The sequence below is a fragment of the Lupinus angustifolius genome, chromosome LG04 (genome assembly GCF_001865875.1).
Source record: "Lupinus angustifolius cultivar Tanjil chromosome LG04, LupAngTanjil_v1.0, whole genome shotgun sequence".
Lineage (NCBI taxonomy): Eukaryota > Viridiplantae > Streptophyta > Magnoliopsida > Fabales > Fabaceae > Lupinus > Lupinus angustifolius.
Window position 1 is genome coordinate 4,331,303 of NC_032012.1, and position 26,026 is coordinate 4,357,328.

General features: G+C 33.0%; 1 protein-coding gene across 1 annotated transcript; it reads left to right on the forward strand.

Annotated features, from left to right (window-relative positions):
- On the forward strand, positions 19,415–24,024 carry LOC109345194 (metal tolerance protein 4-like). Its single transcript, XM_019584036.1, has 7 exons — positions 19,415–19,714; positions 20,410–20,579; positions 20,760–20,958; positions 21,717–21,895; positions 21,976–22,126; positions 22,679–22,809; positions 23,650–24,024. The coding sequence occupies exons 1-7, from the start codon at positions 19,489–19,491 to the stop codon at positions 23,827–23,829; spliced, it is 1,236 nt and encodes a 411-aa protein (XP_019439581.1). The 5' UTR covers positions 19,415–19,488; the 3' UTR covers positions 23,830–24,024.

The following is a 26,026-nucleotide window of genomic DNA, read 5'->3' on the forward strand; positions in this document are numbered from 1 at the left end:
TCCCTTGATTGTAAAATCCTTAGATAACCATTCAAATTCCGATTCCTCAAATATTTGACCAATTATCTAGTATTAAGTGAATGTAAACGCACTTCATATATTATTATCCATTCCTGAAATAATGATACATGAAGGAAAATGATCCATATCCAGTGTCAAGTTTAATTTCCCAATTAAACTTGAACCTATGAACAAGAATTTAGTAGCTAGTTAAACTCAAGTAATAAAACGGGATAAACTTCCCAAAATCAAATAAAACATGTGTTATAATTGAATCCAGAAGTACAAAATGTTAGAAGATTACATTTCTGATCCCAACTATGAACGATCAATCACTCATCCTCTTTATACAATATTCCACTCATGAAAGTATACAAGAAAATATAACATGGAGTCGTTCCCACAACTCCGATTGCCTCTCTTATCTCCTCTTCCTTGAATTTCGTATGTAAGTTTTTGTTTTGGGGTGGAATGAGTGCCTTTCGTATTATGAAACCGCCCCTTTAATTTCCAACTGTCATGCTCTCTCCCAATCATCATGAAGTTCCAAATCAAGTGTGTGTGCGTGCGTGTTCCAAATCATCATGACGTTAGAAGTTAGGTTCCAATTGATCATAACATTAGTAAGTAGTAACATATATAACATTAGCATATAAATAGTATAATTGATAATTTAAGTCATAGGTTATATATTTGATCATTTAAGTCACAAAATTAATTGTGGAATCCAAACAACAATATAATATTATTATTTACTAACAATTTATATAATATGTGTTTCGGTTCTAACGATTTCTAAATTTCCAAAGTCATGAAACAAACCAAATATAAACAATTCCTTAAAAAAACTAACAGAACCGTGAAGCTGTAGTGAACCACGTTTTGTCCATACTTACTTCCATGTGCAATTTGAGTTTTGTAATACATATTTATATATAATATTTTTATATTTCCTACATGAACTATTTTAACTTTTATTCATGATTTTTAAATATTGATTTGTATTTTTATTTTATCAGCGATCAGGTTTGTACAAGCTAAAAATTTTATGGACCAAAGTAGATATTCACTCAAAAAACAATAATCATAATAGGAATAGAGGAAGGGTCGTGAGTTCATTTATCTCCCTCAACTCATCCTTTAGATGGTTGTGCTACACCGTTTTTGATCCAAAAAATAGTTAAAACATAACCCAACCCATAAACATTTTTCTATATAAAACTACATAATCTTAAATTCCTATTACTTATAAGGATATGTAGGAGCAAGATATAATTTTGTTAGACAAAAAAAAATTCTTTCCTTTATAAATAAATAAATAGATTAAAAAAATCAAACAACTTCGAAATACAAAAATAGTTCATGCAATTAGTGAGATTACCATCTTGGTATAGTATGGACGGACAAAGTACTAACATCTTCCTCGTCCATATTCGACCATTGACCTCATATCTCTAACTTAAAAGATCATTGTATTCTAGAAATTGGTATAAAGATAATATTCTATGTTTTGACGGGAAAAAGCATGATGAGAACTTCAATAAATCATGTATTCGATGTTCAATCAAAGATCAGATGCGATAATACACAAAGTATTTAATATTATTGAATTAATATATAAGTAATATAATGATTTTATATATGTGGTGCTGAATGTGCTTGATAGATATGCATATGAAATGTTAGATGTTTTTTATATATATAGGTACCATTTAATATAACAACTAATGTATTAATAATATGGTTATATCAAACAATATTGTTATGAAAATTACTGACACTATAGAAAACGGAGGATCAACAATTTCTGCTAAAGCAAGCACGATAGATTTATCATATTCAACCATCATCCTTATATTAAGATTTTAAAGATTAGAAAATAATTAAATATCTAAATTTATTTATAAACCATCCTTATATTTTTAATATTTTTTACATGATCTTTTATACCTTAACTCTTTTTTATTTATTTCTTGTTATTATATCACATCCAATCTTTTTCTCTATTTTATTTTCCTATTTCTCTCAATTATACACCAGCCTAGACCTTATTGCAAGGTTTAAGATAATAATTTTGTATTAATAACGTCCTTTCTATTTGTCCAAAAGTTAGATTGAACTAGTCCTCATGGAACATGACGTGTAGGCAAGGAAAGGGCAATATGAAAGGCTTGTCCATTTTCAGTTCTGATTTTTTTATTTAATCATTCTTTGGACTTTCGAAATAGGAAAACGACACTTTAGATACGAAATTTAAATATCATATATTAGACAAGATATAAAAAACTTCGAATTTTGTTATTCAAATAAATTAATTCTCAAACACATGGATTTGTCCATAGTTACTTCCATGTGCAATTTGATCTTTTTCCTAATAATTCCCATACAAGTAAATCTTTATATATATTGTATTTTTATATTTCAATAAACCTACCCCTCATATATTGGTTGGTTTTTTCTTCTCTTATTTTTATCTCTTCCATGTAATTCTTTTTTTTTTACATGGGCCTCCTTTGTTTACTTTATTTTCCTATTAATAAAAAAGAATCAATTTATCATTTAAAAAAATATGTTATATTTGTAAACACCTCTCTTTTTCTCTGTATTGAGTAACCAAAATTTCTTTCATAATTTCATTTACGGAATACATATCAAGCTTTGTCAGTGTCCCGTTTAAATATTTAATGCCTGCAGTCGTGGAGAATCAATTTTGCATGCTTAAGCAATCATGAAGAAACAATTTTGCATGCTTAAGCAATCATGGAAATTGTAGCATTAACATTATATTCCTAATTCAAATCATATATATATATATAAAATTTTCGTAACGCTTACCAAAATAATGTAACTTTCCTAATTTATAATGTTGCCACTATAATAATATGTATGAGCATTTATAATACAAAAATGTTTTGAATTGTATTATTCAAATAAATTAATTCTCATACACTCGACTTGGCTATATTTACCGTTATATGGTAAATAGTAGTCTAAGTAAGGTATTAGAATAAGACATTGAAGAAGCAATTAATTCTAAGTTTAACCATTTATTTTTGTGTGGGGATTAACTTACTCTAAACGTAAGTTTTTTAAATTTACTTCTGATCCTAGTCATTAATTCTAAGAAAATTCAATGATTTTAATTAATGAATAGATTACTCCTCTTCATTTTTATAGTTTTGTATTGTAATGATAAGTTAACAAAACTCTTACATATATATAAAATAAAATATTATTGCTTACTTCATGGAATATTTACACCCTCATATAAATCATGCACTTAAAAAATGATAATCTATAGAGCGGTGTGTCACTTACATTATAATTGTGTTAGGGAGTAAATTATACTGACACCCCTGAGTTTTAGTGAAATTACACAAACCACTCATTACTTTTCTAAACTTACATAAACCTCCCCTAGTTTTGTACTTTAATTATACTGACTACCCCTATATAATAAATAAGTGTAATTTTTTAAACAAAAAATGTGATAAATGCAATTAAGTTAAACAAAACATGATATATTGTGTAGACAAGTCTAAATAATATACAAATCAATGTATCTTTATTATTTTTTTGTTACAAAATGCATCAATAATTATAAAGAAATATTGTTTAAATCACTCTTATAATGTAGTGTAACGAACCAAAAATAATAAAGATACATTGATTTGTATATTATTTAGACTTGTCTACACAATATATCATGTTTTGTTTAACTTAATTGGATTTATCACATTTTTTGTTTAAAAAATTACATTTATTTCTTATACAGGGGTGGTCAGTGTAATGAAAGTACAAAAGTAGGAGAAGTTTGTGTAAGTTTAAAAAAGTGGGGATGGTTTGTGTAATTTCACTAAAACTCAGGGGATGTCGGTGTAATTTACTCTTGTGTTAGGTGAGAGAAACTATTCAATTTCAAATATTAATGACCTTAAGGCGTGCACAAAATTTATCCTTTCATATCATTGCTGGATTAGTCCATGACCCAAGTAACTTATAAATAAAATCAGAAAAGTAAGTAATCATTGATATTGTAAAATCTACTTGCGGACATTGTAAATTTTTTTACATTATCAACACATAATTCACTATTAATTTACATTATTTTTATTTAATAATCAATAAAATCAATGGTGGTTAATAAATTAATGGTAAATGATTAAATGACAATATAAAAATACATACATTATTAGTGTATACATATTAAATTCATACTACTATTACATTACTCTTATTTAATCATTAACGCCTCTTCAAAAATATTAATTCATCTTCAAAAATATTAATTCAATAAATGATATATAAATATTGAATATATATAAATTTTTACATTAATATAACATATATATTACATTCATATAAAAAATATACACTTGCTCAATTAGTACATGATTCAAATTAGTGCCTTAGTAGTATATATTTAAAATTGCTGTATTCGGAGTTTTAAAATTTCAGACGTTATATTTTTCATTTGAATCTCTCTCCTTAACATACTAATTAATATACATGGTTATATGTATTTGAATGAGAAAAGTATTAATATTTAAACAACTTATTGAAGTAAATACTACATGTAGTTATTCTAATAACAACAAATGTAAAACACATTAATATTTTACGGATTTACTAACCTGTGCATCTATGCATAGGATAACTCAATAATAAATTGTAATCTAAATATTTAAAACAATTATCTAATTGAAGCTATTCCTATAAATAATTAGTACGTCTCCTCTCTAATTTTATCCTTTATATTTCTCCTCTAATCACCCCATCAATTTCTTTTTCTCTACCTATCCAATTTTTATAACCATTCACTATAGTGAAACCTCAAAAAATTTCATATATGGGAAAAAAAGCATAAGTGGATTATGATGGGAGGACATCTTCTGTCCCAAAAAGTGTGTTACTCAATGTTTTATCACTAGATTATTAAATTTTTAACTAAAAAATATTTTTTCAACCAATTACTGTAACACCCAGTTATGACATGCGATCTTTCAGACCCATGAATAGACTAAGTGTGTCACTCATTAAGCTTAAATACCCGCTGTAGTATTTTATTCCCCTCCCAGGGAAGCCTTCCGCGACTCGAACTCGTGACCTCAGGGATAAATAGTCACAATACCACTGAGTCACTACCATTAAGCTAGTCCATGAAGTATCAAGATAACTTCCCAGTTGTTCTAGCACACAAGCTCTAAGAAGATCTTCCAACGATTGAGTTGTCCTTCCTGATTGTCCATCAATTTGGGGATAATAGGTCGAACTCAACTTTAACTTCGTACCCAAAGCCATTTGCAAACTATTCCAGAAGTTTGATGTGAAATGTGGATCTCTATCGGATATGATACTTGATGGAACACCATGTAGTCTAACAATCTCCTTGATGTAAAAGTGAGCCAACTTATCCAAAGGATACTTGATGTTGATTGGAATAAAATGAGCAAACTTAGACAATCTATCAATTATAACCCAAATAGAATCATAGCCCGCCCGAGTTCTAGGAAAACTTGTGACAAAATCCATGGCCATGCTATCCCACTTCCAAACTAGAACATCTAGGGGTTGTAATTCTCCACCAGGTCTTTGATGCTCAATCTTTGCTTTCTGGCACACTAAACAAGCAAACACATACTCAGCCACTTCTCTCTTCATGTCCGACCACCAATTATCTTCTTCAAGTCTTGATACATCTTGGTAGCTCCAGGATGAATGCTCGTCTTGCTTTTATGGGCTTCATCCAAAATAAATCTATGTAGTTCTGGATCTTGAGGTACACAAATTCGATCCTTGAATCTTAAGGTCTCGTCTCTTCCTTCTTGAAACTCTGTCTCCTTCCCTTCTGTGGACATAGCCTTTTTGCCTTGAAGTATCTGGTTTGATGCTTGAAGTTCTCGTATATTATTCAAGAAATCATTGGTAATTGTAAGCATACCCAAGGTCATACCCTTTGGATTCATTCGAATCACAAGGTTCAAGTCTCTAAATTCTTCCATTAGCTTCAACTCTTTCACTATAAGTGCAGACATATGTAGAGACTTTCTGCTTAAAGCATCAGCTACCACGTTCGCTTTTCCGGGGTGATATTGAAGTCCAAAGTCATAATCCTTGAGAAACTCCATCCATCTCCTTTGTCTCATATTCAGCTCCTTCTGATCGAAAAGGTACTTCAAACTTTTATGATCACTGAAAACCTCAAATCTCACACCATACAAGTGATGTCTCCAAATATTGAGAGCAAAGACCACGACTGCTAATTCGAGATCATGGGTAAGATAGTTTTTCTCATGGGGATTCAATTGCCTTGATGCATAAGACACTACCTTCTTATCCTGCATCAACACATAACCTAAACCTTGCTTGGATGCATCACAATACACATTAAAATTAATGTTGGGGCTTTGAAGAGTCAACACCGGTGATGAAGTCAACCTCTTCTTCAATTCTTGGAAGTTGTCCTCACACTTCATAGTCCAAACAAACGGTTTCCCCTTCCTAGTAAATTGGGTCAAAGGCAACGCCAACCTTGAGAATCCTTCTATGAATTTCCTATAGTAACCAGCTAATCCAAGAAAACTCATAATCTCTATTGTCCTCACACTTCATAGTCCAAACAAACGGTTTCCCCTTCCTAGTAAATTGGGTCAAAGGCAACGCCAACCTTGAGAATCCTTCTATGAATCTCCTATAATAACCAGCTAATCCAAGAAAACTCCTAATCTCTGTCACACTAGTTGGAGTAGCCCATTCCATTACTGCTTCTACTTTTGCAGGATCCACTACAATTCCTTCATTGGAGATCACATGTCCGAGGAAATTCACTTTCTCAAGCCAAAATTCACACTTAGACAATTTAGCGTATAATTTGTTATCCTTCAAAGTCTTCAAAACAATCCTGAGGTGTGTTGCATGTTCTTCTTTGTCCTTGGAGTATATAAGGATATCATCTATGAAGACCACTACAAATGAATCCAAAAAGAGATGAAATATTCTATTCATGTAATCCATAAACACCGCAAGAGCATTTGTTACACTAAATGGCATCACAAGGTACTCAAAATGTTCGTAACGCGTTCTAAAAGCCGTCTTTGGAACATCTTCTGACCTGACACGAATTTTATAATAACCCGATCTAAGGTCAATCTTAGAGAATATTGAAGCTCCTCTAAGTTGATCCATTAAATCATCAATCCTGGACAGAGGGTACTTGTTCTCTATTGTCACTTTATTCAACTGCCAATAATCTATACATAACCTCATGCTACCATCCTTTTTTTTACAAACAGAAAAGGAGCACTCAAAGGGGATACACTTGGTCGGATAAATTGTTTCTTCAATAAATCTTCCAATTGTGACTTCAATTCTTCTAACTCCTTAGGAGCCATTCTATATGGAGCTATTGAAATAGGCCCAGCTCCAGGAACTAAATCAATAGTGAACTCAACCTCTCATAGTGGTGGCAATCCGTGTATGTCATCTGGAAAAACTTCCGAAAATTCAGAAACTATTGGCACTTGAATGATTTTTTGATCAACCTCTACTTTCAAAGAAGACAATAGAATATATGCAAGATCTCCTTCATTCAAAGAGGTCTTTACTTGATTGGCAGTCATAAACTTCAATCCATCTTGATCCAAGACAGAGCAGTCTCGAGTTTGAAAGACTATGGTTTTGTCAAAGCATTTTAAGAGAACATGGTTTGTAGACAACTAGTCCATTCCCAAATCAGGTCAATAAAAAATGTCATGCCCTTGATGATAACATGACAATTCATACATAACATAGATGCCACTATAGGCACATCGGTTGGAGTATAGACAATCAAATAGAATGGTAAAGAATCAATGAGTAGTCCCAATTACTTCACACGGTTGATAGATATAAATGAATGGGTTGCACCTGAATCATACAACACAATTAACAGAACTTCATTAACAAAGCATGTACCCTGAATCAAATATTTGTATCGAGTAACCTTAGTATCACTCATGGTAAAAACTTGACCCTTCTCAGTGGGTCTAAAAGCAATCATGGAGTTCATCTATTGTTTCAGCTTGGGGCAATCCCTTTTGAAATGTCCTGGGTCCTGGAAATGGTAGCATCCACTACCTATTCTTGGGCACATCGATCCATGGTGATAGCGGTGACACCTATTACACTGAGTAGCTCTATTTTGTTGTTGGTACTGATTTCCAAAAGCCTGCTGAGAGTTTTGGGGCCTAAAAGTAGACCCTGTGTGTCGAGATGGTGGGCGGTAAGGCTTGCGGTTGATTTGTTGCATTTTTATTTTCCCCGGTTTTGCATAATATTCCGTTGGGGACCATAACTCTTTGGGGGAACTGCACTCCTCACTACAATTTGGTCGACCTTGGAATCATCTTCATAAATGCGACACTTATTCACAAGGGTTGGGAAATCACCAATCTCCTAGTGGCCAAACACCTTTTTCAATTCCGGCCTGAGACCGCTCTCAAATTTTACACATTTAGAGCGTTTATCCGGGTTCTGATTATAGTATAGGGAGAATTTGGCATGCTCCTCAAATTTTGCTGCATACTCTCCTATAGACATGCTTCCTTGCTCCAATTAGAGGAATTCAATTTCCTTTTTTCTCCTTAGATCATCGAAAAAATATTTTTGTAAGAACTTCTCCTTGAAAAGTACCCAGGTAGGAAATCGTTGTTCTGCTTCTAATTGTCTTCTAACATATTCCCACCAATTTTATGCTTCTTCCTTCAACATGTATGTGGAAAAGGTCACCATTTGTGTATCACTACATGTCATTGCTCTGTAGATCCTCTCTAATTCTTAGATCCACTTATTAGCATCATCGGTGGCATATCCTCCGATGAAGGAAGAAGGATTGCGTCTACAAAATTCATCAAGCCCTCGGTAAGCAGCTGGAACTTGATTCTGATGCATGGCTTGGAGGATACCCACTATTTGTGCCAGAATAGCAGCATTGTTGGCCATGCTATTCTTGTGCACACACATACATTAGCAATAATGCATTTAATATAAAATAACAATACCAAAGGAACCAACAAAACCATTACAAACAATCACACCAATCATAGTCACACAATAGAAGTATGTAAGGCCATAACCTAAGCCTGTTACGATTAACCTCGCTCTGATACCACTAAGTCGCTACCATTAAGCTAGACGCCTTTTTTGTAACACCCCAGTTATGACATGCGACCTCTCAGGCCCATGAATATACTGAGTGTGCCACCCATTAAGCTTAAATACTCCCTGCAGTATTTTATTCTCCTCCCAAGGGAGCCTTTCGCGACTGGAACCCGTGACCTCAGGGATAAATAGTTACTATATCACTGAGTCGCTACCATTAAGCTTTTTTGTAACACCAAAACCTTGACATGCGACCTCCCAGACTAGCTTAATGGTAGCGACTCAATGGTATAGTGATTATTTATCCATGAGGTCACGGGTTCGAGTCGCGGAAGGCTCCCATTGGAGGGGAATAAAATACTGCAGGGAGTATTTAAGCTTAATGGGTGGCACACTCACATTCATGGGTCTGGAAGCTCATATGCCAGGGCTGAGGTGTTACAAAAAAAGGCGCCTTTTTTTTGTAACACCCCAGTTATGACATACAACCTCCCAGACCCATAAATATACTGTTACCCCAGTTGATAAATAATGGGTGACATGCTCAGTATATTCACGGGTCTGAGAGGTCGCATGTCATAACTGAGGTGTTATGTAATCTCTCTCTTACACCTTCTAAAATTGACTAACTTTTAAAATTATTTTCTTATTAAACTTATTTATCAATTATGAAATTCCAATTGAGTAAATTACATTGATACTCTCTGAGTTTCAGTGAAATTATACAAATTACCCTTACGTTTTTACGCCTACACATAACCCCCTAATTTTTACATTTTCATTACACTAACCACTCATGCATGATAAGTAAATATAATATTTAAAAAAAATATAATAAATGCAATTAAGTTAAACAAAACATAATATATTGTGGAGACAAGTCCAAATAATATACAAATCAATGTATCTTTATTATTTTTTGTTACAAAATGCATCAACAATTCCAAAGAGATATTGTTTAAATCGCTCTTATACTATATCGTAATTAACAAAAAATCATAAATAGGTATTAACTCATATATTATTTGAACTTGTCTCCACAATATTCTATGTTTTGTTTAACTAAATTCACATTTTTTGTTTAAAAGATTATACTTATTTCACGTTCAGAGGTGGTCAGTGTAATGAAAGTATAAAAATGAGGGATTTGTATATGTGTAAAAAATTAAGGGGCGGTTTATGTAATTTCGCTAAAACTCAGAGCTGTTAGTGTAATTTACTTATTCTAATTAAACAATTAATTTTAAATTTTACTTTGAGAATTTTATAGGAAACTCATTACTCAAGTTATATCTTTCCTTCTCTCATAGTTTGAGAAGTACTCAAAACCATTAGTTTTACATCCACCATCTCCCAAAGTGGAAAGGTAATCCACGACCAATATGCTATCTTTATATTATTAATTTTTTAAATTAATTGAAATAAATTCTTTAATAAAAATAAATATTATCAATTATTATTTATTAAATTAAATTGAGAATTGAAAGAATAATGCAATTATTATTATCTCTTTCTTTTCTATTTGGGTTCAGAAATGATCACAACCATTATAATTGTCTCCATCATTTCCTGATTTAAGGTTAATAGTCTACAATTTGCTTCTTTTCATTCTACCACAATTGATTAGAATTAATTTAGCATACCAACAAATTTAAACTTAGGATTACATAATGATGACAACCTCAAGGGGATGCCTTTGATTGTAGGATCGTTTTAACTTGAAATTAAGAGCTTTATAAATAAGAATTTGGTGTTGGTATTGATAGAGATTTTTAGGGCAATTTTAGGATAAATTTGTGGGGAAAGATGGAAAAGATATGAAGATGAAGACGCCACAAGCTCAAGAGCTTGATAAGTCAATGACATTCACCACAAGGAAGGATTCTTGATAAGAATTTAGACGCCACACCGAGATGGTGATGAGTCTTAGAACGCCACAAGCATAAGGGTCTTGATAAGTTCGAATTAAGGAGCTTTGGCTCAACTTTAGGAAATAAATCCAATTTTTCTAAAAAACAAACTTTTTTTAAACTCAAATTCAACTTAACTTTTATTAATCCAATCTGAATGCATAAATAGACAAAACTGAATTGATATAATTGACTAAGTCTAAACCTAATTTAATTTGAAATAAAAGAATCTAAATCCCAAATTTAAAACATGTAAATGGTTCAACCAGAATGGTTGCCTTGGTCTTGATCTTGGGTGTACTTGGTTGAGCATGAATGAACCCCTGGCTGGATGGGGTGTATGGTCGAGTTTCTCAATGGGTTGAATGGTTTGATGAAGTGATTTGAGTAGTTGGTTATCCCTTGAACGTAGCCATGCAAGCCTTGATGAGTTGGACTCATCTTTTATTTGAATTTCGTTCAATCTCTTCACTTTGATTTGAATTTGGTGTTGGTGTTGTTGGCTTGGTTTCTTGCATTTGAGTTTGACCGAAATTATGTGGAGATTTGAGAATATAATGTATAGATTAGGTTGTTGTGGCTGATTTGAAAAGATTATGTTTGTTGGCAACAACAAATCTATCTTCACTTTACTCCTTGATTATAGCCGCCCCACCTATTTCAAATTCAAGTTGCTAAAACAAATCGATCTTCTTTCAAATTCGTTTTCCCTCCATACATTATCTCCTTGTTTGCCTTAGAGATAAAGTGTTAGTTGAATTGCCTTATCTCCTTGTTTATCCTTATAGATAGAGTTCCTTACATGCCTCCTTCCTTGTCTTGATGAATGTCCACAGTTTGGATCATGAGTTGCTTAGTCTAGACATGTTGCCTTGTTCTAACTGTGACTATACCCTTGAACCTAAGTAAACTACTTGGTCATGAATATGGACCAATGTTACAAATAATTCCCAACCCATATTACATGAATTAAATATTAAAAATACTTGAATGAAAATAAACCTAAGACTATATGAGAATGCAATCTCATTTATTTGAATCAATGAAAATAAAATAAACCTAAGTAGAAAGTGACCTAAGGACATAAATGTCCTCCTCACATACCCTCTCCTAGGTCAATTGTGCCCTTTAAGATTTTAAGGAACCCTGCATTGGTCTTGGCCCTAGTTATAGGACCATCATGACTTCTCTTGCCCTTGGGATCAAAGGCTGTCCTAGGAGGGTTTACATCATCTCATCCCCCTTCAAATGAATTCGTCCTCGAATTGCCTTCATTCTTATCTTTTTTTCTATCATTGCCATGATCTTTCAAAGAATGGCTAAGTGAAGAAAAAATTTCAGCCTTGGGAGTAGGAACAATGTCAAGTGTAGGCTCGGCCATGGACTTGCCTTTTGCCTCACTTTCCTTCCTTTCTTCTTCAATCTTGGCCCTTAGCCTCTTTTGATCCTTATGGACTTGTTTAGAGTTCTGAGGGGCTAACACCACCATGTGAACATGGTGCATAAATGAGACCTTGTTGGTGAAACTATTATGGCTAGTGTTTTTTTCATACTGCCATGGTCTCCCCAACAACAAGTGGTTGGCTTCCATAGGAGCCACATCATATAAGACTTCACCATGGTACTGCCCTATGGAGAAAGGTACCACGACTTGTCTATCCACAACCAACTCACCCATATCACTTAACCATTGGAGTCGGTAAGGGGTGGGATGTGGTTTAGTTTCAGGGTCTAACTTTGACACTAGCCTTTGGCTAACCACATTAGTGCAGCTACCTCTATCAATGATCAGCATGCACACATTGCCTTGGACCAAACATCTTGAGTGAAATAGGTTGTATTTTTGGCTTTCTTCATGCCTCTTAACTTAGCTGCCCAAGAGCCTCCTCCAAAATATCACAATTAAACATGGATGTATCATCATCACACTCCTCTCCACTAGATGGTTCGGATTGGGACTCAACGACACCATTAGTGATCACCATTGTCCTTTTTGTAGGACATTGAGAGGCAATGTGACTGTGGCCAAGACACTTGAAACACTTCACGTTTCTAGTCTTGCCATTGGTCTCCACGACTGGTTGGATTTCTAGTCTTCCCATTGGTCTCCATGGCTGGTTGGGTGGCTTTGTGGCTGCCCACGGCCTCCTTGGCCTTAGGGCTCTCCCTTTTTTGCTCATCTCTCCAAGAGTGGGATTTTGACGTACTAGAGGAGTACTTAGACTTCTTCCTCTTAATTTGGTGCTCCACTTTGATGGCTTTCTGAACCAAGTCATCTAACTCCACATATGGCTGCAATTCCACCACATCTTGGATTTCTGGATTCAACCCATGAAGAAACCTAGCCATTGTTGCTTCACAGTCCTCATTGAGGTTGGACCTAAGCAAAGCTAATTCCATGGCTTTGAAATATTCATCTACTGTTTGGGGCCCTTGAGTGAGCCTTTGTAGCGTGTTATGCACATTTCTATTGTAAGAATGAGGTACAAATCTCCTTCTCATTGCTCTCTTTATTTCAGCCCATGTATCAATGGCTACATCCCCACATCTCACTCTGTCCTTCTGGTGCTGATCCCACCAAACCATTGCATATTCTTGAAATTCAAGGGCTGCCACCTTGAATTTCTTTACCTCTAAATAGTTGTGACAATTGAAGACTTGTTCCATCTTCAATTCCCATGCTAAATATGCCATGGATCACTCATCCCCAAAAAACTATGAACTTTGATCTTAACACCATCCAGATCTCCTCTATGCTCACGGTTTGGGCTTGTATTTGCACCATCTCTTTGCCTTCTATACCCACGGATTGGACTAGCATGACCATGGTCAGGGATGCCATGGTTGTGCTCTCCATGTCTCCTTCCATGGCCACGGTTTGTTCCATCATGGCCACGACTTCCATGTCTCCTTTCATTATCATAGACACTTGAAGAATTGTGCTTATCCTTATGTCTCGACCTCTCTTCTTTCCTAGGCCTCCTTCTTCTTCTTTCATGGCAATTTTGATTGCCATGATTTTGTTCATCCAACCTTCTATCATAATGGATCCTCAACTCCTCCAATTGTTGTTGAAGAGTTTGGAATTGGGCATCCATCATGTTCTGAAGTCTCACGGTTAGTGAGGCTGATCTTGGTGAAACCGTAGGACTCATTTATGGACTTGACATTGCTCAAGCTAAAGTAGCTCTGATGACCACTTGATGACAACCTCAAGGGGAAGCATTTGATTGTAGGATCGTTTTAGCATGAAATTAAGAGCCTTATAAATAAGAATTCGTTGTTGGTATTGATAGGGATTTTTAGGGCAATTTTAGGATAAATTTGTGGGGAAAGATGGAAAAGATATAAAGATGAAGATGCCACAAGCTCAAGAGCTTGATAAGTCAATGATATTCACCACAATGAAGGATCCTTGATAAGAATTTAGATGTCAAACCGAGAGGGTGATGAGTCTTAGAACGCCACAATAATAAGGGTCTTGATAAGTTCGAATTAAGAAGCTTTGGCTCAACTTTAGAAAACCAATCCAATTTTTCTCAAAAACAAACTTTTTTTTAACTCAAATTCAACTTAACTTTTATTAATCCAATCTGAATGCATAAATAGGCAAAAATGAATTGAAATAATTGACTAAGTCTAAACCTAATTTAATTTGAAATAAAAGAATCTAAATCCCTATTTTAAAACATGTAAATGGTTCAACCAAAATGGTTGCCTTGGTCTTGATCTTGGGTGTACTTGGTTGAGCATGAATGAACCCCTGGCTAGATGGGATGTATGGCCAAGTTTCTCAATGGGCTGAATGGTTTGATGAAGTGATTTGAGTAGTTGCCTCTCCCTTGATTGTAGCCGTGCAAGCCTTGGTGAGTTGGACTCATCTTTTATTTGAATTTCGTTCAATCTCTTTACTCTATCTTCTTCCATGATTTAAGCTATCCTTTCCATTTAATAATTAATCTTCTTTGACTTGGCGTGGCCGAATTTGTTTGAGAAGATAATATATAGATTAGGTTGTTGTGGCTAATTTGAAAAGATTATGTTTGTTGGTAGCAACAAATCTATCTTCACTTTACTCCTTGATTATAGTCGCCCCATCTATTTCAAATTAAAGTTTCTAAAACAAACCTATCTTCTTTCAAATTCGTTTTCCCTCCATGCTTTATCTCCTTGTTTGCCTTAAAGATAAAGTGTTAGTTGAATTGCCTTATCTCCTTGTTTATCCTTATAGATAGATTTCCTTACATGCCTCTTTCCTTGTCTTGATGAATGTCCACGGTTAGGATCATGAGTTGCTTAGTCTAGACATGTTGCCTTGTCCTAGCCGTGACTAGCTTACCCTTGAACCTAAATAAACTATTTGGTGATGAATATGAACCAATATTACAAATAATTCCAAACTCATATTACATGAATTAAATACTAAAAATACTTGAATGAAAATAAACTTAAGACTATATGAGAATGCAATCTCATTTATTTGAATCAATGAAAATAAAATAAACCTAAGGACATAAATGTCCTCCTCGCATACCCTCTCCTGGGTCAATTGTGTCCTTTGAGATTTTAAGGACCCCTGCATTGGTCTTGCCCTTACTTATAGGACCATCATGACTTCACTTCCCCTTGGGATCGAAGGCTGCTCTATGAAGGTTTACATAGTCCTAACTTTCTTATTTTATAGGTGGATACATAACAACATGATAAAATTTTCTCATACAAAAATAAATACAAATATTTTGTCATATTTGAATAAATATATATTAAAGATATTGATTATTTTACTCAATTAGTGTGAGTACTATTTCAATATGGGTGCAATTTGGAAAAAGAATGATTTCCAACGTTTTATCTACAAAAACATGATAACAACTCCAAATTATTTGAAAGATAATAAAATTCCTTTCGACCTCCTCCCAAATCATTTACTTTCTAAGTATAAAAGAACAACAACCACAATAGACCATTTTGTGTGCATTGATGGTGAAAGAAGCAATACTAATAATTGGTACCACCTCTCTACTCGAATAAAAAATAAAAGACTTGATCATGATATTTACAATTTTCCTAACATTTACATGATTTATTATCAAATAAATTCATATTTTATTTCATTATTAAAATAAAATGGTAAAATATAAGAAGTATCATTTATTGTGAATTGAGTTTTGTGGATGGAAAAAATATATGTTGAGAGAGTTAGCCTCATATACCTATGGAAGTTCCCGACTCGGACAAAATTGCTTACAATGTGATGATACATGTGGAAAACTAAAAAAATCCACCGTGAATTGTCTTCTCAATTTGATAGATGAAAGAATTAATACTAATTATAATACCATGTCTCAACTTAAATGGAATCTAGGTCGTTGTGATATTTTATCCTTAAAAAATTATTTATTTTAATTTATTAATATTAATATGAATAATTATTGAAAATATATTATTCTATTTGGTAGGAGATTGCCATTTATTTCTAATCATTTAAATATTCACTAATAATTAGTCAATTTCTAACAAGATTTTCATGATGCCTTTTTAATTATCCATTATTGTAAAGATACTTTTACTATTTATTTATTATTAACATGATTCATATATTAATGGTTGATTATTACTCTCTTCATTTCATTTTTTTATGTTTAAGATTATGGCTTTAAAAAATTATTAAAGTAAAAATTTTATATAATTTAACTAAAATAATATTATCTAATCTATATTAGAAACTAAATTAAAACGAGAGAGATATTGAGTGAAAAAATGAGAGTAATAAATATTAGTATAGTTGAAATAAGTTATAAATGTGTATTAGATTATTGAAATATTAAAACATTTGGAATAACATGAAGAAAAAAGTTAAAACATAACAAAATATAGAACGAATGTAATACAAAAATTTCCTATTTTTCATTAATGATGTTTTAAAAAACTATTTATCTTGTGGAAAAAATAACTTTCACAGTGAACTATTTCTAAAGCTTTGAGAAAGTGAATAAGAAATACTATTGACAATTACCTCGTCTCAACTAGAAGAGAGAGGAATATACGACCTTATATGTTAACATAATCTTAATTCATCAAAGATTATATGTTCAAAATGTTACTCCCACAAGTTTCTTTTATAAACACATTAAACTAATTTATATATATTAAGTAAATCAGTTAAAAATTATTATTCAGCATTTGATATATGAAATCAGCAAAACTATAAAAGTAGTAAATTGTACTTATATTTTAGATCAAAAGATGTAGTTGTTATTTTTCCTTATAATTGAAATCAAAGAATGTATTGATTATTAAAACAACTTTATTATGAGCTATATAAAAATTGTTTTTAGAAATATTTAATTAAATATATTTTATATTATTATTAATACTATTATTCCTATTTAATCATATAAAATAAAATTAAAATAAGGTAAGTAAAAAAAGGAAACAAAACAATAGAAAAAGAAACCAAAAAAGAAAAAGTCATATAAAATAAAAATAAAAATAAGGTAGGTATATAAAAGTAAATAAAGCAATAAAAAAGGAACCTAAATAGATGAGGAACCTTGAAAGGAAGTTAGTACAGCAAATAATATAGTCTTGTATCTTTTCTAGTGGTTGCCACGAGTGGCTAGCCCTACATGTTAAATTATATTCTAGCCGTATCACTGTCGCTACCCAAAATTGGGTATTTACAGTCACACATATGAATTTGGAGTCTAACCTATTGGATATGGAAAAGCATAAATGTTGAATATGCTATATTCTAACTGATCTTGTCATTGCCTTATGAATTTGTTTTCAGCCTTGTATTTTCCACCTCATATCCTTATAATGCTTTCTATCTTTTTTGTAACTCTAATTCACATATAATATTATTATTACTTTTGTAATAACCAAAAATAATAATAACCTTTGGAGATAAAAAAGAATATGTTATTAGAGAGAGGAAGCAAGTGAAGTTGAAATGAGAAGAAGAGATGACAACCAAAGTTGAAGTATAAAAAATATTAGTTTGACTATAGGCATTTTATATTTGTTGGCCAACATTTTTATTCAAATATTGAAGTTTTAAATATTTTCTTTTAAAGAATTATAATATATTTTTTGTATTAAATGTTATATTGTAAAATTTTATTAAGTATATTTTATATTATAATTTTTTGTTTTATTATAATGCTTAATTTAAGGTAAGAGATAATTAGGGATGACAAAAAATCTAATTTGTGGGTACCCATACAAATACTTGCAACGCGTACTCACAAAATAGTTTATGGATGAGAACAAGTTTTATGATACCCACCCTGAGGGTATCCGCAAATTTTTGAATTAAATTTTTAGTTAAATTTATATATCATAGTTTTTTATTATTATATATCATATACGTTTTTATTTCATAATAAATTACACTTATTTAATTATTATCATATTATTCATATAATATATTTTTATATATTGATTATTACCAAATATATAAATGTATAATTAAAATTAAGAACTCGTTAGATACTCGTAAATACTTGCTACCTACACGGGTATCTGCAAATATTGCGAGTTTGTGAACGAAAAACACTACTCGCACCCCATGCACTCGTTGCCATGCCTAAAGATGATTAATATGTTAGTCATAGTTACATATGATTATATGATTTTTGCTTATAAAAATTTAAAAAGAGTTTAAAATTTGTGCACTCATATTGTAAAGTTTTTACACTGTCAACACATCATTCACCATTGACTTGTATTACTTTTGTTTGAGAGTCAATTTGATTAATAAATCAATGATGGATGATTGACTGACCGTGTAAAAAATATTTATACTGTCAGTATATACATATTAAATCCATTTAAAAATATTAAAGATAAAATAGGAAAGTAAAAGTTATATCATTATGATAGTTATACAATATTTTATCTTTATATATAGTATAATCTTATATTATAGAAGTACAAATAAACTGGACGTTGACTCTAACTTATTTTTATTTTTTTCCCCAATAAAGATGGAAATAGAAGACAAGGAAGTAAAATATATTTTTTTATTTCCCCCGATTAAACTGATGACATCTATTATTTGAATTTTTATTAAAATTGGCCAACAAAATCAAATATTTCATGTATTAATAAATAAACATAAAAAAAATTATTTACATTCTTGCACATTTTTTACCAGATATAAAAAATAACCCTAAGTTGAATAAAATTTAATATTATATTACTAATAGAAAAATATGTATACACTATTTAAATGTAGATAATATATAAATTTTTATTCAAACAATATAGATATTAGACTATATTATTATATTCCTGATTAGAGAATATTATAATATTATATCTATGATTATGTAAAGACACTCATCATCACTCATATTCATATACGTGTGGAGTGTGTTGTGTGCTTATTATTATTACATAATTTTGTTCATTGATAATTGCACCAATTTGAATCATGTGCGGGTATTCGGATCCAACACAGCCCCTACTTGCTAAAGACGATGATGTTGTCATCTCCGCCACGGAACACGGTGGGAGGCGCCGACTGGGTTCACGTCGGAACTCCGTTAACTCTCTCAGAACTAGCTTCTTTTCTAAGCTTCCTGAAAAAATCCGTTCTTCTCTTGATGCTGAGGCTCCTTTCGATTCTGATCTCTCCTCCACTCCCGCCTTAACTGAAGGTCTCTCTCTCTCTCTCTATATATATATATATATTATAGTGTGTGAGTGTGAAGTTGAATGCTTCTGCCGTTTAATCTTGTGCTAAATAGTTTCTGGCGAAATTTATAATTAGATTGAAAAATTCATGGCAACAATCTATGGGATATATTATAGTATCATTTATACGAACATGACATTGCTTAGTGGTGGAAGGCCGTTAATATTCGATTTTCTGTGAACGACACTTGTTATCCTTCAAATTTTTTAGTATCATGTGTTATAATGTGGGATATCCCACATCCTTAATGAATTACGGGATATAAACTTCTAACTAGTCACAAGGCTGCATCTATATCATTGCGTACAGAATGTTTGAGCTTTGATTTGCAAAATTGGTTTTTAAATTCTCATTTATCTCTCTTTAATAACTACAATCATTAATTTTTCACTTGTTATCACTTCATGAAGACAAGTGTATAATTGTAAAAAATATCATTTAATGTTGTCTTGATTTTCTAAAAAAACAATTGTATTTTTTTTCCTATTAAGCGATTGTTATTCAATCAATAACAAAGGAGTTATTAGTGTTGTACAAAAAAAAAGGAGTTATTTGTAGGTCTGTCTTAGAATTACATGTTCTGCATGTATTCCTGAATCACAAATTAACCTTTTTATGGAGAAAAAAAAATTGAATAACATGTTTCAATGCTTACAGGAGAGAAAGAATACTACGAAAAACAATTCGCTACTCTGAAGTCATTCGAGGAAGTTGACGCTGTAGTGTTATCTGATGGCATTGGTGAGGAAAACAAAGAGGAACAGGCTCAGCAAGAAAGAGCAATGAAGATTTCCAACTATGCCAATATAATTTTATTGATATTGAAGGTACTAACATATGCACTTAATAGGATTAACTTCTGAAGTAGTGAAATATCAGATGAAACTGTTCCTAACATTCAATGACTTGAACTTGTTTAATTGTTATTTAGCTCCTTATTATATGTTTGTTGTTTTATTATACTTGCTGATACTCACTGAAATAACAATGTGCAAATCCATATCTAGATTTATGCAACAGTAAAAAGTGGGTCAATAGCTATAGCAGCATCAACTTTGGATTCTCTGCTTGATCTCATGGCCGGTGGCATACTTTGGTTCACTCATGTCGCAATGAAGAACATAAATATCTATCAATACCCAATTGGAAAGCTGAGGGTGCAGCCAGTGGGCATAATTATCTTTGCTGCTGTCATGGCAACACTTGGTAAACTATTCCTACCTTTGGCACTAAAAAAATCTGTTTTGTTTAAATAAAATGTATGTAGAATCTTTATATTTCTATCTTATGCTTAACTGAAAACAAGTCATAGGAATTTTATGTAACTCAATTTTTTTGCCATTGTTCTTGTCCATATAATCTGAGTGGTTGAAGATTCTAATGTATTTGGTAATCTTAAAAGCGATATCCTTTTGTAGAGATATATTGAACATAATTTTTAAAATGGGTAAACTTTCTTATTTACTTAGCTTAATGAAAATAGTACTGTACCTTTATGATGTAGCTAATGAGAAATTACAGGCTAAAATAGAAGCATCTGTTCCTTCTGAGAAATTACAGGCTAAGATAGAAGCATCTGTTCATTCAATGGAACATAAATTAGAAGATACTCATATGAGGGAGAATTGCAGGCACTGTCTGGTTGCTGCCCCAAGTTTTTGTACCTTGCATAGCAAGTCTTTTCCCTGGAGAATTGACAAATACAGCCTTTTGTCATTCTAAAATCGTAGAATTTGAACTTAATTTTGTTAAATGAGGTATTTGGTAAAGTGAGCTGTAACATATTTAAGTATACTCTCAAATTTTTCCCTGACTCTTGTACGATTTGGGTTAGATTCCTACTGTTTTTAAAATTACTTATTGTGGTAATTTCTGTTTCACAAACTCTCATAGAATCACTCAAAAAAAATTATGCACATTAAATGTTAAAGATTACATGACACTTCAATTCAATTTTGTGACAGGCTTTCAGGTATTAATCACAGCCGTAGAACAACTAATAGAGAACAGTCCTCCTGAAAGGATGAGTTATGAACAACTAATATGGTTGTACTCCATTATGCTAACTGCAACGGTGGTGAAGTTTATACTCTGGCTTTATTGTAGGAGTTCTGGAAACAAGATCGTCCGTGCCTATGCAGATGTAAGGGTCCTTCCCTTCTAATATTTGCTTTATAAAGAGTCAAAATACAATTGAACTATCTCTAAAATGGCAACATGCAGGATCATCACTTTGATGTTGTAACAAATGTGGTTGGATTAGTTGCAGCTGTTCTTGGTGATAAATTTTACTGGTGGATTGATCCTATTGGTGCTATTTTGCTTGCACTTTACACTATTATAAATTGGTCTCGCACTGTTATGGAAAATGCAAGTAAGGATCTATATCTTTATCAAAACTTTAAATAGTGAAATGTAGGAAGTAAGCTGATGAGAAAAATTAAAAAATGAGCATTGGTAGCTATATCTAGTGTTTGGAATTTATTTAAGTTGGGAGCTACGAACTGCGAGTATTTTCCAGTGAGCACAAGCCACATGAATTCTAAAAACTAGATTTATTTTTACTTCCTACTCTCACAGGTCAAAGCGTCTACCAGTTCTCTTATATGCTGGTGTCAGTCAAAGGCAACATAGTTTAATAAACTCTGTTTCCATGAAAGACTTCAGTATCTGACCAGCAATAAAAGATTATATACAGAGGCTCTTTTCAGTTTAATTTTACTAATTCAGTTGCACATTTGTTCATACCTTACAATAAAAAGGTTGCAAAACTATTCACAAAACCGACATTTAGCTTCAATTTCACTTCATTGCATGCAATTTATTTTGGAAAAGTGAAATAGGAGCAAAAGAGGAATCAGAGTATGAAGTAATTAATTTTCTGAAGTACCTGTTTACTAATTCAGGTTGTAAATAACTTGCGCAGTTTCTCTAGTCGGACAATCTGCATCTCCTGAGTTTTTGCAGAAGCTGACATATGTTACTGTAATGCACCCTCAAATCAAGCGTGTTGACACTGTTCGTGCTTACACATTTGGTGCTCTGTATTTTGTGGAGGTATGTTGAATGATTCACAATCAATTAATAGGAGCATTAACAATAAGACTACTCTGTTCGTAAAATAAAAAGTTACATGACTAACCTCATTACAACAAGTCCTTTTTGAATCAAACGACTTAATTGTGTTATACTATATACCATGTTTATACAGAACAGGCACAATTAGAGGGAATTTCACATCCAATCGGGCCTCACAAAATCTTACAATGCCTTGTGGGACTTAAATTTGAAACAAAGAATCAGAAATTTGCTATATCGAAAATTTAACCATAAGGCATAGTTAGTGTTGTCTAAAGTAAAAATTCTTAAAGGAATCAGCCTGGTTTCTCTTATTTTCTTCTAGTTTCTTCTAATTATGTAGCACTTGTGGGTTGGTTTATTACAGTGTGGACATATTTGTGACGAAACTAGAGGCCTGGGTCTTAGCATTACAAAACTATTGACTCTTTCAACTTGAGTTTTGGAGAGAAATGAAGGGAAAAGGAAAGCTTGTGAGTCATGAAATACATTGGTGAAATGACACAAAAGTCCTTTATTTCCCTTCCTTTTCCTCCAAAATTCAACTTGCAAATAGACCTTTACAGAATGTGAATATTATGACTGTACTTATATGTGACTAAGGTCTAAGAATGATGATGTGTATATCTACTTTACTTCCCAAAACTCTCATGAACTGGCATTAAAGTCATTAGATAATGTACCTTGTCCCATTGTAAACTTTTATGAAATGTATAGATAAGTCCAGATTAGAGTTTGTGAAGATAAAATATGTGCATGTATCATTCTTGACAAAGATAAGATCATATGCCTAATCATTTTGGATTTGATTTTTTATAGGTCGACATCGAACTGCCTGAGGATTTACCCTTAAAAGAGGCACATGCCATTGGAGAGTCCCTACAGATAAAGCTTGAAAAACTTCCTGAAGTTGAGCGCGCATTTGTTCATTTAGACTACGAATGTGATCACAAACCAGAACACTCAGTCCTCAACAAACTGCCCAACACTCAAGCTTGAACACATTTTGCAAGTCCATGCATAAGAAATGCAGAGTTCATGAAGCTTAAATGTATAACAGGATCTAGTTATTTGCTTATATTAAAACCTAAATTTCTGGCATAGTTCAAGGTCATTCAAAGTTTAGGACTTAAATAGTTCACTTTCAAATCACTCAATGCCTTGATGAATATGTAATATCTTGAACACCGGCCTGTTTTATCTTTATAATAATACTTGTTGTGCAATGACTCATATCTCTAGATAACAGCAATATAAATTATGAGTTTGGGCTGATGTAAAGAGGTTGGACTAGAGGCTATATATATTGATGTTATGTAAACCTAATGCAACAAGGCGAAGAATAGTAAAACACTAATCCTTATTCTCTAATAATATATAGTGGTAGCCGCTCAACGCTCCTGGGGACGTAGGCACAATTGGCCGAACCTCTTTACCAAATCTCTTGTGTTATTCTCTTGTCTCTATACTCTTTACTATTTGATTGTTCGCTTGTTTCTAACAATTGGTATCAGATGGATCTTAACCCAGGTGCCAAATTCGAGGTGGGGAAGTTCGATGAAACTGGTAATTTCAGATTGTGACAAATGAGGGTTAAGGATGTGTTGGCCTATCAAAGGCGCTGCGTGAGAATAAACCAGAGGGTATGGATCAACTGGATTGGGAAGAGTTGAAGGAGAAGGTTGGAGGAACCATATGGCTCTATCTATTAGATGAGGTGATGTATCATGTTATGGATCTGACTTCACCAACAGAAGTATGGGAGACATTAGAGAAGCGGTTCATGTCCAATTCTCTAACCAATAAGTTGTATTTGAAACAGAGACTCTATGGCCTGAAGATGCAGGAAGGTGGTGATTTGCAACAACATGTCAACAATTTTAATCAAGTGATCAATGACTTGCAGAAACTTGATGTGAAGGTTGATGATGAGGATAAAGCAATAATATTACTGTGTTCTTTGCCAAATTTCTATGAACACTTGGCGACAACATTAACGTACGGGAAAGACTCAATCAAACTGGATGAGATCACATCTGCACTTCTGTCCAACACTCAAAGAAGACAGAATGTAGGTCAAGGGTCTCATAGTGATGATCAGTATGTGAAAGGGAGCCAAGCGCGTGAGAGGAGACAAGACAGAGGAGGTCCTGCCAAAGGGAAATGACCAAATTCCAGGGGCAGAACACCAGTAGAGTGCTATAAGTGCAAACAGACTGGCATTACAAAAATGATTGTCCCAATGAATGGAGTCCTAGCAAGTCGGTGGGGAAATATGGAGTATCTACATCTGCAAATATTGCACAAAAATATGACTCTGGTTACAATAGTGAAGTTGATCTACTATGTGTATCATCCAATTATAGTACAGATGAGTAAATACTTGACATTGGTTGTTCCCACCACATGACGCCAAACAGAGAATGGTTCACCACATACAGGGCATTTTGGTTTCGTGTATCTCGGAAATAATAAAGCATGTGAAATTATTGGTATGGGAGAACTCAAAATTGTGATGGATGATGGTGTAGTGAAGACGTTATGTGAAGTAAGGCACATACCAGATTTGAAGAAGAATTTGGTTTCTTTGGGGACATTGTAGGCCAAAGGGTTTAGCTATAGAGCTGATGGGGACAATGATATTCTTCGAGTATGCAAAGGTGCTCTGATTGTGATAAAGGGTAAAAGGACTGTAGAGAACACTTACAAGTTGTTAGGGAGAACAGTTGTAGGTGGAGTTGCTGGAGTGGCTGAAGAGATCTCAGTAGATTCAGACCATGGTGCTACAAAATTATGGCACATGCGTTTGGAACATATGAGTGTGCGTGGCCTGACAGAACTATGCAAAAGAGGACTGTTGAGGGGAGTCCGCAAATTCAAGCTAGATTTGTGCAAGTATTGTGTGCTTGAAAAACAGACGTAAGTTAGTTTCAAGGCTGACCAACAAAGGACTCGAGGCATTCTAGATTATGTCCACACTGATATATGGGGACCCACTCAGGAACCATCCCTAGGAGGTTCTAGGTATTTTGTTACCTTCGTTGATGACTTTTCTCGTAAGGTCTGGGTATATTTTCTGAAGTACAAGTCATAAGTCTTTGCTAAGTTCAAAGTTTGGAAGGCAGAGGTAGAGAACCAGACTGGTAAGAAAATCAAATACCTGAGGTCAGATAATGGTACAGAGTACAAAAACTCA

Excerpts from the sequence above, each read along its gene's own strand:
- LOC109345194 (XM_019584036.1), top strand. The coding sequence starts at position 19,489 with ATGTGCGGGTATTCGGATCCAACACAGCCCCTACTTGCTAAAGACGAT. Across the intron at positions 19,715-20,409 it reads CACTCCCGCCTTAACTGAAG|GAGAGAAAGAATACTACGAA; the intron begins GTCTCTCTCTCT and ends CAATGCTTACAG. Across the intron at positions 22,810-23,649 it reads GTGCTCTGTATTTTGTGGAG|GTCGACATCGAACTGCCTGA; the intron begins GTATGTTGAATG and ends GATTTTTTATAG.